The sequence below is a fragment of the Procambarus clarkii genome, chromosome 12, assembly GCF_040958095.1.
Source record: "Procambarus clarkii isolate CNS0578487 chromosome 12, FALCON_Pclarkii_2.0, whole genome shotgun sequence".
Lineage (NCBI taxonomy): Eukaryota > Metazoa > Arthropoda > Malacostraca > Decapoda > Cambaridae > Procambarus > Procambarus clarkii.
Genome location: NC_091161.1, coordinates 17,915,950 through 17,929,449, shown reverse-complemented (window position 1 = coordinate 17,929,449; position 13,500 = coordinate 17,915,950). Strand labels below are relative to the sequence as shown.

At 42.7% G+C, this 13,500-nt stretch overlaps 1 protein-coding gene and 1 pseudogene across 1 annotated transcript; both read right to left on the bottom strand.

The window, feature by feature from the left end:
* Positions 1–480: 480 nt before the first annotated feature.
* LOC123752152 (etoposide-induced protein 2.4 homolog pseudogene) lies at positions 481–4,471 on the bottom strand (annotated as a pseudogene).
* A 3,713-nt stretch (positions 4,472–8,184) lies between these two features.
* On the bottom strand, positions 8,185–11,473 carry LOC138363878 (uncharacterized). Its single transcript, XM_069323347.1, has 2 exons — positions 11,004–11,473; positions 8,185–10,949 (listed from the first exon to the last, which is right to left on the bottom strand). Exons 1-2 carry the CDS (start codon positions 11,453–11,455, stop codon positions 8,456–8,458), a joined length of 2,946 nt encoding a protein of 981 aa, XP_069179448.1. The 5' UTR covers positions 11,456–11,473; the 3' UTR covers positions 8,185–8,455.
* Positions 11,474–13,500: the final 2,027 nt, after the last annotated feature.

Below are 13,500 nucleotides of genomic sequence, written 5' to 3'. Positions count from 1 at the left end.
TTGATCTATATTTTTCATAGATTTCACAAGCTAATCATAAAACCTTAAAATTACTATATACTCGCGTATTTTCATCATAGATTCTATTGCTAACTATAGTCCCTTGTACAAGATGGCAAGAGAGGCAGCCAAATAATAAACTCTCATAGCTGATGGAACAAGTTCTAGTTGAGTGAATAAGGGGGTGTAAGAAACCACCCTCGTCGATGACCTATTTGACCAAGTTATGTGGATATAAAAAAAATCCAGGGTGTTTAATACATGTAGCTTCACATCTGGGGAAGAGAGATGGTATCTCTAAATCATTATCAATTAACATGGGATCAAAATAATTCTTAGTATACAACAGAACAACTGCCGGCCAAGCAATATTAATATGAAATATTGTTGCATCTTTGGTGAAGCAACTTTTGCTTTGGTCACAGACAATAAAACAGCTACAAATATCTGAAGTAATTCCCATTGAGTAAAACAATCTTCCTAACATCTAATGGGAAGAAAGGAAGTAGAGCGATAAGGAGGTGGCTGAGGAGTCTTGCTGGGGGTCGGTGGAGGATATCTTGTGACTAAAATCTGAATGATGCGGTTCAACTCACCAACCACCAAAGAAAACAATTGCATTTGGCAACCATTGGAGTTGAGCACTGGATCAGCCTCGTTGGCACTGATGATGATAACAGGAAATGACACAGCAAGGAGACATCCACTAATGTACATTGAAGATTGATACATTGTGATAAGTGCAAGGGGAAGGCCAAACCCCATGAAGTACAGCCAGTTCTCTTCGATGAAACTTAATCTCATGTATAGTTCCCAACCCATGTTGAACCATCTGTACTCAAAGGCAGAGAGTGCATTAAGCATACACAGGTGAATACCGTTTAGGATCAAATCTACACCCACCAGAGGCTCCAGCTTCATCAAGCTAGCGTGTATGAGAAAAAGAAACTGAACAAAGATGGAGATGAGAATATTGGCTACAAGTTTACTGATGCTGCTGATCAGGTGGGGACGTCCTTGGCACTGTCGATATACATTATCAGCTGTGCCTTGAAACCATATCGTGTTAATGATCCTGGAGAGCATAAAGAGTGGCAAGACCCACAATGTGTTGAAGATGGCCCAACTTGTCCTCTTACAAATTACCGCTGACTTGGCCGTTTGCCCGTATGGACAAATATGGACCTAACTTGAAAATTAAAAAAAAAATGACAATATATTTTGATTTTTTTTCCAAAACAGTAAGTTAAGGGTCCGCTGGTAGGTTAGGTGGACAGGAAATTCTCCTTTTAGTTTCAAAACGTCATAAAAAATGTTAATTGAAAGTTTCCTCTCCTAACCTTTCTGAGTAAGCCAGAGGACTCAAATAGAAAACGGGACAGTACATCACTTTTGTGAGCAGATCATTTAAAATTACGTCCATTTTTGGCCGTAGGGCGCATACGACCGAAAAACGACGTTATTTTTAAGAGTACGGGTTGGTGAGGATGGGCAGCACCAACGATGACACTGGCCCCTGTTCCTCATCCAGGAAAAGCCCCAGCACCTGCTTCAGTCCCGGCAGGAACATTTAATGGAAGAATGCTACACTGAGGCCGATAACAGCACCGTTGAGGATGCAACACTGCAATGCAAATGCTATGCATTGTAAGCATGTAAATGCAATGCATTGGATTGTTGGGCCCCTTCTAATCACACAATGTATATAAGTGTGAACTCAAAGATTTACTAGTTTGTTAAAGCTTCACACCCAATTGGTACATGGGATCGAAAACAAACCTCACTCACTCTGCTGAAGACGGGGGTGAGTTCCTGATTAAAATGGGCTTAATCATATTATTTTTTAACCATTAGATTCATACTCAAGTACTCAAGAACTGGGGAAAGTTTAGCTCGCTGTTTAGAGTAACACAATTGAATTTCTAATTTCCGGTTTAGCTTTGGGGAGTATGATAGTAGTGTTGGAAATATTCAACACTTTATTACTAATATTCAGTACCTTCAGAAACTATTCATGTAATGTGTAATATAATTTTACTAACACTACTAACCAGTAGAGTAGTGAAAATAACATGATTTAACTAACTCATAATAACGCCTCATTTCCCCAGAAATTCTAGTCAAGTGTTGCATCAGATCACATGACGAAAGGGAAAATATTTACATTAATAAGAATTATATTAAATTCTCCTAATTTCACATTCTTTAATGAGTATTATTTAATAACACTTTTGCAAGAATATACTTCGTGAACTAAAGCAGATAATACATTTATTTTCGTTTATATAGTATTGTTTATTAGCTGGTAATAATTCTTGCAATTACCAATTGCTATTCCAGCGAATTCACATACGACTGAATTTATATTCAGTACTCTCTCATATTGAACAACGTTCATTTAATTATTATGAAATGAGAATTTGAATATTGTCAAATAAGACAAAGCAATTCTCTGTAATTCCTGATAATCTTTAGTTCCTGTAAACTGGGATATTAATTAAATCATAGATAATATTAAGCGCGCCATAGCAAAACTGCGCATGATGAGCTACCCGGGAAGGAGGAAGGACTGGCAAGCGACGCCGTTAAGCTTGAGAGATTGTCTGGAAGCTGGTCAAATTACCGCCTCATCAATCCGCCGTCCCTTCCACTATGGACGCTAGGAGGACGTGACTGCTTCATCATATCACAGACATCAGTATCGGCATATCTATAAGTTCATTTCCCTTGTTCTTTGTGATCACATTTCACATAATAAGTAGGACAATTTGTCGTTATGCTGCACGTCCATTAAAAATAACCAGTAAGTGTATATACAGGGCTATACCACATCTAATTTAGAAATGTGGTATTATAACTCTAGAAGATTTCTACATACTACTCGCCTTTCAGCTTGGAATTACTGATAATAAGGAAGATATGATGCTGCTTCGATCAAGTGTTCCCAGGATAGCCTGATGAAACAAATTTCTCATGACGAAAATATCCCAATGTATGGTAGCTTTCCTTCGTACAGCTAAGCTGTTATTTCGTTCTTGTAGTTTGTAGAATATTATATTTTATTAATCCAAAGATTATTTAAAATCTCCAATATTTCATATTTTCTTCAATATTTCATGTGTATTAATCTTCATTTATTTGTACTTGAAATGCATTAATTTCTCTGTACTAATCAAACCCCCCAAAGTGTGTGGAGGGATTTGGCTTCGTAATTTATTATAACTACAGTTCATTCATTATACAGTAATAGATTATACAGGGCTATACCACATCTAATTTAGAAATGTGGTATTATAACTCTCTAGAAGATTTCTACATACTACTCGCCTTTCAGCTTGGAATTGCTGATAATAAGGAAGATATGATGCTGCTTCGATCAAGTGTTCCCAGGATAGCCTGATGAAACAAATTTCTCATGACGAAAATATCCCAATGTATGGTAGCTTTCCTTCGTACAGCTAAGCTGTTATTTCGTTCTTGTAGTTTGTAGAATATTATATTTAATAATCCAAAGATTATTTAAAATCTCCAATATTTCATATTTTCTTCAATATTTCATGTGTATTAATCTTCATTTATTTGTACTTGAAATGCATTAATTTCTCTGTACTAATCAAACCCCCCAAAGTGTGTGGAGGGATTTGGCTTCGTAATTTATTATAACTACAGTTCATTCATTATACAGTAATAGATTTCCATCATACTTATATAAGAGATCCATAGGCACTGGTTCTCCAATTATTAGTTCCTTATCTTAAGGATGGTCCTTCAAATGATTTATGAGATTTATTATCTTGGAGCCAGATTCCCCCAGAAGCAGAACGTATAAACATAGTTGCCTCTAAAAAGAGAGAAGAAACATGTTCAGGGGTATTGTAACCATATCCCGAATTCTAAATATTTTTTAGCTATTTTTTCATAAAAAAATTGAATGATGCAGGAAACGCTCGACAGTATTGCTCACTTAAGTTTATGATGATTAAAGTAAAAATTAACGCACAGAGTTTCATATAAACATTATATTTGAAATACCTGCAATCTCTGACTCTGTCCCCTGGGGACATCCTGTCTGCCTTAAGGTCAGGTGACCTTGTGGCTGCGGCAGCTTACCTCCTCCTCCCTGTGATCGCCATTGCGTCCATTTTTATTTGTTTGTTTATTTAATAATTTCCTCTCTGATAACCACTAAACTAGTCAAGACGTCATCTGCACATTCTACGTTGATTTGTTTTGCTGTATTCATAAAGTTCTTTGGTACTTTCTTATAATTTCGTAATTTAAACCATTTTCATTATCAGTTATTTGACTTATATTTTAATAGCCAGGTGTTGTCTGTAATCTTTGTTTCATCTGGTGAAACACTGAAGGCTGTCTTTGCTTGCCCTGCAATACGTACTTTTTTCTTAAATATTCTTGTCATAATTCGTTTGTATTGAGCCTTCTGTTTTCTGATTAGGCTCTTTAGTGCCATGGTTATTCGTTTTGGGTCACTACTATTTTAAATCAGCAATCTATAGCGTACAACGTTTCTGGGCTTTATTTGTAATATTTTTAAATAAAAACATTACATCATAATCCAGTAACCACCTCAGTAAACAAGACAAGGCTCAAGAACTGCCCAACTCCCATGTTTAGGTCTGCCAAATTTAAAATTCCCAAAGAACCCCTAAATATATGAATCAGAAGAGAGAAAAATCTGGCGCCTTAAGTTTCTCTCAAATAACTTTTTCGTGTCTCGTTTAAGGTAATTTCCTCATGATCTCTGTTGCTTAACTCGCTCCCTTTTAAGATGCTACTTATCAGTGTCTCCCTGTTACACAAGTCTATATTATCTTATTGTGTTGGCACACAATAAGCTGTATAGCAAATAAAGTTTATTGTACTCAAATTAGTCGGTGTTTGTTAGACACCAATTTTGGTGTTTACTGATGTTTATTGTTAGTTTGTTTGGGGAGCCGGTGGCTGAGCGTGTGGGAAATTTTTACCCACCATATCTAATAATCATCTAAGAAATGTATAATTTCTATATCATTTCTATATCATATAAAAATCATATCTAAATCGTATCAAAATCATATTAGAATCATTATAGATTCATTATATAGCTTGATCCTAGATGACAATGTCACTGTGAACACGTACGCAACAGGGCCCTATTGATGCCTACGTGACTTTGTGCATGATCTCTCAAGGATCCAGAAGCTTCTAGAAGGATTTGTTAATTAAAAAACTATTGGAACATTTATTCAACATCCGGTAGGGATAAAATCGAATCCTTAATAAGAATCAGTGGTACTATCAAGTGCTACTAATAATCTTTATATCCTATATCTAATTATATTATAATCACATCTTATCTCAATCATAAGTCTAGACTGTAAAAATAATCAATCAATATTCATAGAAGGCTACCGTGCTCAGGGAGCATGGCAGGGCGATGGGGGGGAGTGAAGCGCCCACCAAGACAGCCCGGGGCACTTCGTGTTTGATTACAACTGAGTGAACAAGTGACGGATCCTTAGCGAACATTACCAGCTCAAGGACACCTTATCTAATATCTTTATCACCAGTGAACACTCTCTAGAACTGGGGGAGTATCTGGACAATATCTACAAGGAAAATCCTAGAACATTTATATAAAATAAGAGTGTATAGTGGAGATCACAGTGACACGGTTTCCACCACCTTCATTCCTAATCTTTATCAACTATCATTCTTCTGCAACTGCAGGGACAATCACGTAGCAACGCTACCAGATCATCATACAGCAACGCTGTGGCAAAATATCGTGCCCAAACTCAACAAGAGAGGGTTAATCAGTCTGGCTCCTTGTCAGATAGGCACCCCGACAGGCAGAGAAGTATATTGAAGGTTATTTGGTATATGATTGGCCAATTGTATGCTTGTGTGACTTTAATATCCTATAAATCTGTCTGTTGGTTAAAAAGCGAGGCAACGCCTCATTTTTCAGTACGTTTATTAAAATTGTAGTGTAGCTGTGAATCTTATCCAGCACTAGACTCGTGAGTGTCCATTGTGTCAGAAAAGAATTCAGCCGCAATAAGTAAAGAAACTCATAAGTGTCCATAGTGTTGGAAGAGATTCAGTCAAGCTAACTGTACCTAATCATAAATTGAATATAAATACATTGCATATATACTTGAATATATAAATTAAGTTATCAATTGCTTGCTTAGTTATTTTTAAGTTATCATATCTTATAGACTGTGGGTTGGTTGGTGTTGTCGTCGTTGATCCTTCTCTACGGACAACCCAACCCACAACTCGGTAGAGTGCTTATACTAGGAGATCACTCTTGGCGCTTCTGGCTCTTGGAGAGGGGCTCAACGTCACACGTTTAGGGGATGCGGCTCCAACACTTAGCCTCGTTGTCACGTGCACACACCCACTCGAGCCGCTGTGACTCCCCACTCTCTCCTTAGATAAGATATGATCTCCTCAATCCCCTATGACTTACTAGTATTACCTCCTACCCTGTCCACAGCAGTGGTTCTTGGTTCTTTCTCTCTCCTTCTTTACTACCTCCTGGGAAGCCTCACTAGGACAAGGGCAAACACCAGCAAATTGTGACACATTTACTGGACAAAGCACATACACAATACATCCACACATATAATAATAATGAATCCTATACTCTATAATATCACAATCAGGTTGCACTCCAACACCATCAGAACTCTATTATCAGCTTATCAAGTGGTATCCTATCTCCTGGTTACCACCTGATACTATTTACCGCCTCAAGTTGGTCAAGTCTACATACACTGTTGCACTATCAGCAAGATAATATATATATAGAAAATCAGCATTTGAATGCAATAACATATACCAGTATAAATGTTCATTGATACTTCAGTATAAAAAACTCGACATAAGAATGCCAACAGTCACTCACCTCTCACTGCGTCTTGCACGCTAATGACAACCAAACACTATCAACTCCGTACTAGTACTCCACCAGAACTTCCCCTTCCACCTCTGGAAGTTCACAACCCTAATATCCTTAGGTTCTTCCGGGCTTCACTACCAGGATCCTCTGCAGCTCCTCCAGGCTGCTATCATGAAGTTTCCTTGTGCAACTACGGTGCTTCACCCTTCTGTTAGGTTCTTCCACAGCTCTCTTGGCTGCTACACCACCTCTACAGAAGCACGTGACACTCCTCTTCACTGCTGCTTCTCCTCACAGCTCGAGGTCCTCTGCTCCACTACCTTGGAGTCTCATCAGCTACATCATCTGCTGGCTTCGAAGTTCTCAGCAACTTCTTCCCCAAAGAACAAACCTGCAACCCATCGACGTTCCAATAAAATGTTCCCCTTTAACACATAAACAAAAATAACCACACAATATGCTTGCCTCAAACCTCTATCTGTTCTCTACATACAGTGAGAGTGGACTCCCCCGTTTTGGGCGGGTCCATACTCCACCTCGCCTGGCGGCGGTCCTCACTCGCTGGGAGGGTCTTCCTCCATCCGGAGCCAGGCTCCCTCAGTCGTCCGCCAGCGCTCAGAGGGGGCGGACGTCGCTCCGTGTTCCTCCCTCTCCACTCTTATTTCAGGCTTTCTGCCTTATTAAAACATGTCTAACTTATAAATAAACATTGCTACTGTCGCTGGGCACACGACCAACTACAAGTGATCACTATAAACTGGCGTATATCGTGCTTACCACAGATTAATTGGTCGAGGGCGCTTTCCCTCTGACGGCGTCTGGTCAGGGCGCTCCCACGGCCCACAATAATGCCTCCGGGCGGCTTAATATTCACTAATTATCGTCCACGACTTGAGACCACACGTCCCCAGCTCGATTCCACAGCTGGCACGTCTGCACACTTCTCTTCTCTTAGAGATATATCACTAGGGGTTCCCTTCTGACGGGAGCTCAACGGAGCGCGGCTTCCCCCTGCGATGTCTGGCACTCAAGTGAGGTCAAGGTCCTCCAGAAGCGAGCCTCACGCCTCCAGCAACATGTCCACATCTCCTAGCCCGTCATTTATCTATTTTCTTCTGCATTGCCCATAATCTCAAACTGTTACACATATCCAACCAACTATTTTACATATGCGTTATCACCTCAAATTTTGCTAGACCTTCTAGTTAGGTCAGGCTTGCTGAATAACTCTCAAGAAGGGAGACTCGTTTCTCCTGCAGGCTGAGATCATAACACTCCCCTCCCCTTATTTTTGAAAGTTATTCCAGTGGCAAAGCTCGGGATAATACATCCGCCACTAGACTGTCTCTTTCTTCAACCGATTGATTCGAACGGTTGATCTGCTTACGTACCCCCTTAGGAGTCTACAATTAGTTCGTTGCTCCTTGCAACATCCGGCTCACAACTCTCCAGAAACATGGTCTTCTCACAAACGATTTGACTTCTCTAGCACCTCTTGGCTAGGCTGTCCTCCTTGGACGCCTGCAATCCATTGGTCCACTCTACTTACTGTCTCCACCCTCCGTTTCCTCGTCTTCTTCTCTTCACGTCCAGAGTCAGACATCTACTGTCTGTACCTCCTCTGTCGTCTTCACACTTCCATCTACTGCCCTTATACTTTCGCCTCCTGTCATCATACTTCACTCCCTCGTCTTCACCGACGATTCTCCCTTGCGTCTCCTCATTTATCCAAGATCTCATCCTGTCTGACTTCCATCGAGTCCTCGGCTTTCTTCTATCCATCCATGCTTGCATCATCATCCTCTTCCTACACTTTTCACTTCTATACCACTCCATCTCTTCTCCTTCAACTCTTCTTCGTTCCCTAAAAGTTTCTTCGAGCACTGCACTACATCCAACAGCACTCGACCATACATGTCGCTTTGCCTCTCCCAGAGTGCTCGTAAGCATCTCTCCACACATACTGTCTCTTCTCCTTTCATTTTCTCGGCTACTACTCTTCTTCACTATCTCTCCGCCACGTTTTCTGTGAAACATGTCAACTCCTGACATCTCAAACAACTTAACTCCACTATCCCTATGCCTCTGTGCTCGTGGACAACGTGACGCTCTACTCCCGTCCTCAGTATGTCCACATCTTTCCTCATTCATACTCAGCACAGTTGCATTCACCTTCCGACTCTTAATTTCAGCAGTCTGGGCTCTACTCAGGTCCGCTCTCTTCACATGATTCTTCTTCGGCTGGGTCATCCTCACTTTTGACCTCACCAAGACTTCATTTTCCTGGGCTGGACCTTCATCAAATAGCCGTGCTATATCTACATCGATCTCTTCCACCGGCTGAATCGACACTGTCTCACCTTCTCCAGTGTCTTCCTCGTCGGCCACTTCTGCCTTCGTCACTACCGAGACAGGGTACTCAATGGCTTGGCGGTCTCCTGACGCATCTCCTCGGATGTCAGTCAGGTTCACACTCTCAGGTGTCCCACCCGTGCCGTGGCCTTCTGGGCACTCCTCTGGCACAGTCTCCGCTACGACTCTCGGCAACACCTTTGTCCCGCACAAGTCATTCCCCAGGATCACTTGGACTCCTGGAACAGGTATGTCGGGGCACACTCCCAACATCACCTCCGCCGACACATATTCCGACCTTAGCTGGACAGTACAAACGGGCATGTCACTCTCAGACAATAACCCATATACTTTCATCTTACTCCTGCCAGCTAACCGTCGATCATTCCCAATCAGGCTTCTCGTAATCAAGCTCTGATTAGCTCCGGTATCTCTTAAGATACCAACTTCTACCTCAGGTTGGCCTCCTACACTGATCCAACCTTTGCTCATGAACGGCCTATACCTCTCGTTCACTAAGTTCACTTTCTGTGGTTTGTCTCGGAACACATTAGTATATTTACCTCGGGGGTCACACATGGCCAGGGTCACAACTCTCTTGCCCTGCCGACAATCTCGCATCACGTGACCCAATCCGTTACATTGGTAACATCTCATCTGTGAAAAATCTCTCCTATAGGTACCAGAGTAGCTCTGACTTTGCCCACTCGTATTGGAGTTCCTCGGGCCAGACGTACTACTCGCACTCTGTGGAGCTTTACTGGACCCTTGATTTCCTGGATAACGATCAGTTTCTCGTTTTGCTCCTCCATCCTCACTTTCAGATGAAGTGCGCGACCTACTCTTCTGAGTTTTAGGGTACTTACTTTTATCTACCCATTTATCAAAATTTTTCTCACCCCAGACTCCTCTGGGTCTCTCATAATTTCTTCCTCCCCAGACTCCATTGGATCTGCCATTGCTGCGTCTCGCCTCGCTTCTCACTCTGTTCTCCCTTAAGCTCTTGTACGCTTCAGTAATCATATCCGCCCTATCTGCGGCATCTTTCACCTCCATTATCCCTGCTTCTTGGATCTTGAACTTTGTTTCGGGATGCATCATCTCCAAGAACTTCTCCATGACCATCAGTTGCTTCAGGTCAGCGTAAGATCCAACTCCAGCAGCCTCAATCCACTTCTGGAATCGTCTTTCCAGATCTCTTGCTGTCTCAGCAAACGTACATGCTCCAACTTTGATCATTTCTCTGAAGCGCTTCCTATAAGCTTCTGGGGTTAACTGAAACGAGCGCAATATGCTGCTCTTTACTGTGGCGTAATCCTGGCACTCTTCCAGTGACAATTGGGTGTATGCCTCCCTGGCTGCACCGGTCAATCTTAACTGGACCAGCTGGGCCCATTCCTCCTGTGGCCACTCCTTGATGCTGGCTACTTTTTCAAAGTGATCGAAAAAGCTCTCTGCCTCTTCGGGAACAAACAAGGGAATGTCCTTCTCCCTAACCCTAACATCTGGTGGGTGTGATACCTGGGTGGTGCTCTCTGGCAACCCATGTTCAATCCTTTGCTCAGCCAAGGTTCTATTCGCTTCTATCTGCATTTGTTTTGTTCTCTCTTTTTCTTTTTCGACCTGGGCTTTTTCTTTTTCGACCTGGGCTTTTTCTTTTTCTTGTTCCAACTCCAGTTCTCTTACTCTGGTTTTCTCTTTTTCTACTTCCAACCTGGTTTTCTCTTTTTCTACTTCCAACCTGGTTTTCTCTTTTTCTACTTCCAGCCTGGTTTTCTCTTTTTCCTTCTCGGCTTCATTTTTCATCTGGAGTTCTAATTTCATCTTTTCCAGCTGGAACTGTCTCTCCTTGTCCTCACGCTGCATCTGGAGCTCTAACTGGAATCTCTCCAAGCTCCTATTCCGGCTACTCCTGCTACTGCGGCTACTCTTGCTGCTCCTACTCGATCCCTGGGATCTCACGTCATCCTGCCCATCATCCTCCTTTCTACTTTCAGCTCCTTCCTGGGCTCCTTGTTCTGCCGCTTCACTTCTGGCTCTCAACTGCCTCAGGATCTCATCCTTCATCCCAGCTACTTTAGATGCTTTCAACCTGATGCCACATTTTTCTGCTATTTGTTTCAATTGATCCTTCGTGCAACCTTCTAAGTCCTCAGGCTTGCCTGACTCCACAAACGCTTGCACCTTATCCATCTTTGTCCTGTGAGTCTTCCCAAGAGAGAGAGTATACACCTGCGGTCACACAGTTTATCTCAGCAGGGGTGTACAAATCCACTCTTGGACAGGGTGTGGGTGTGTCAGTTCACTATCCCGGACAGGCCCCCAATTTCTTATAGACTGTGGGTTGGTTGGTGTTGTCGTCGTTGATCCTTCTCTACGGACAACCCAACCCACAACTCGGTAGAGTGCTTATACTAGGAGATCACTCTTGGCGCTTCTGGCTCTTGGAGAGGGGCTCAACGTCACACGTTTAGGGGATGCGGCTCCAACACTTAGCCTCGTTGTCACGTGCACACACCCACTCGAGCCGCTGTGACTCCCCACTCTCTCCTTAGATAAGATATGATCTCCTCAATCCCCTATGACTTACTAGTATTACCTCCTACCCTGTCCACAGCAGTGGTTCTTGGTTCTTTCTCTCTCCTTCTTTACTACCTCCTGGGAAGCCTCACTAGGACAAGGGCAAACACCAGCAAATTGTGACACATTTACTGGACAAAGCACATACACAATACATCCACACATATAATAATAATGAATCCTATACTCTATAATATCACAATCAGGTTGCACTCCAACACCATCAGAACTCTATTATCAGCTTATCAAGTGGTATCCTATCTCCTGGTTACCACCTGATACTATTTACCTCCTCAAGTTGGTCAAGTCTACATACACTGTTGCACTATCAGCAAGATAATATATATATAGAAAATCAGCATTTGAATGCAATAACATATACCAGTATAAATGTTCATTGATACTTCAGTATAAAAAACTCGACATAAGAATGCCAACAGTCACTCACCTCTCACTGCGTCTTGCACGCTAATGACAACCAAACACTATCAACTCCCTACTAGTACTCCACCAGAACTTCCCCTTCCACCTCTGGAAGTTCACAACCCTAATATCCTTAGGTTCTTCCGGGCTTCACTACCAGGATCCTCTGCAGCTCCTCCAGGCTGCTATCATGAAGTTTCCTTGTGCAACTACGGTGCTTCACCCTTCTGTTAGGTTCTTCCACAGCTCTCTTGGCTGCTACACCACCTCTACAGAAGCACGTGACACTCCTCTTCACTGCTGCTTCTCCTCACAGCTCGAGGTCCTCTGCTCCACTACCTTGGAGTCTCATCTGCTGGCTTCGAAGTTCTCAGCAACTTCTTCCCCAAAGAACAAACCTGCAACCCATCGACGTTCCAATAAAATGTTCCCCTTTAACACATAAACAAAAATAACCACACAATATGCTTGCCTCAAACCTCTATCTGTTCTCTACATACAGTGAGAGTGGACTCCCCCGTTTTGGGCGGGTCCATACTCCACCTCGCCTGGCGGCGGTCCTCACTCGCTGGGAGGGTCTTCCTCCATCCGGAGCCAGGCTCCCTCAGTCGTCCGCCAGCGCTCAGAGGGGGCGGACGTCGCTCCGTGTTCCTCCCTCTCCACTCTCTTATTTCAGGCTTTCTGCCTTATTAAAACATGTCTAACTTATAAATAAACATTGCTACTGTCGCTGGGCACACGACCAACTACAAGTGATCACTATAAACTGGCGTATATCGTGCTTACCACAGATTAATTGGTCGAGGGCGCTTTCCCTCTGACGGCGTCTGGTCAGGGCGCTCCCACGGCCCACAATAATGCCTCCGGGCGGCTTAATATTCACTAATTATCGTCCACGACTTGAGACCACACGTCCCCAGCTCGATTCCACAGCTGGCACGTCTGCACACTTCTCTTCTCTTAGAGATATATCACTAGGGGTTCCCTTCTGACGGGAGCTCAACGGAGCGCGGCTTCCCCCTGCGATGTCTGGCACTCAAGTGAGGTCAAGGTCCTCCAGAAGCGAGCCTCACGCCTCCAGCAACATGTCCACATCTCCTAGCCCGTCATTTATCTATTTTCTTCTGCATTGCCCATAATCTCAAACTGTTACACATATCCAACCAACTATTTTACATATGCGTTATCACCTCAAATTTTGCTAGACCTTCTAGTTAGGTCAGGCTTGCTGAATA

Coding starts and splice junctions, on each gene's coding strand:
- LOC138363878 (XM_069323347.1), bottom strand. CDS start 11,455: ATGGATAAGGTGCAAGCGTTTGTGGAGTCAGGCAAGCCTGAGGACTTA. Junction 10,950..11,003: donor GTAGAAAAAGAGAAAACCAG/GTTGGAAGTAGA, acceptor AGAGAAAACCAG/AGTAAGAGAACTGGAGTTGG.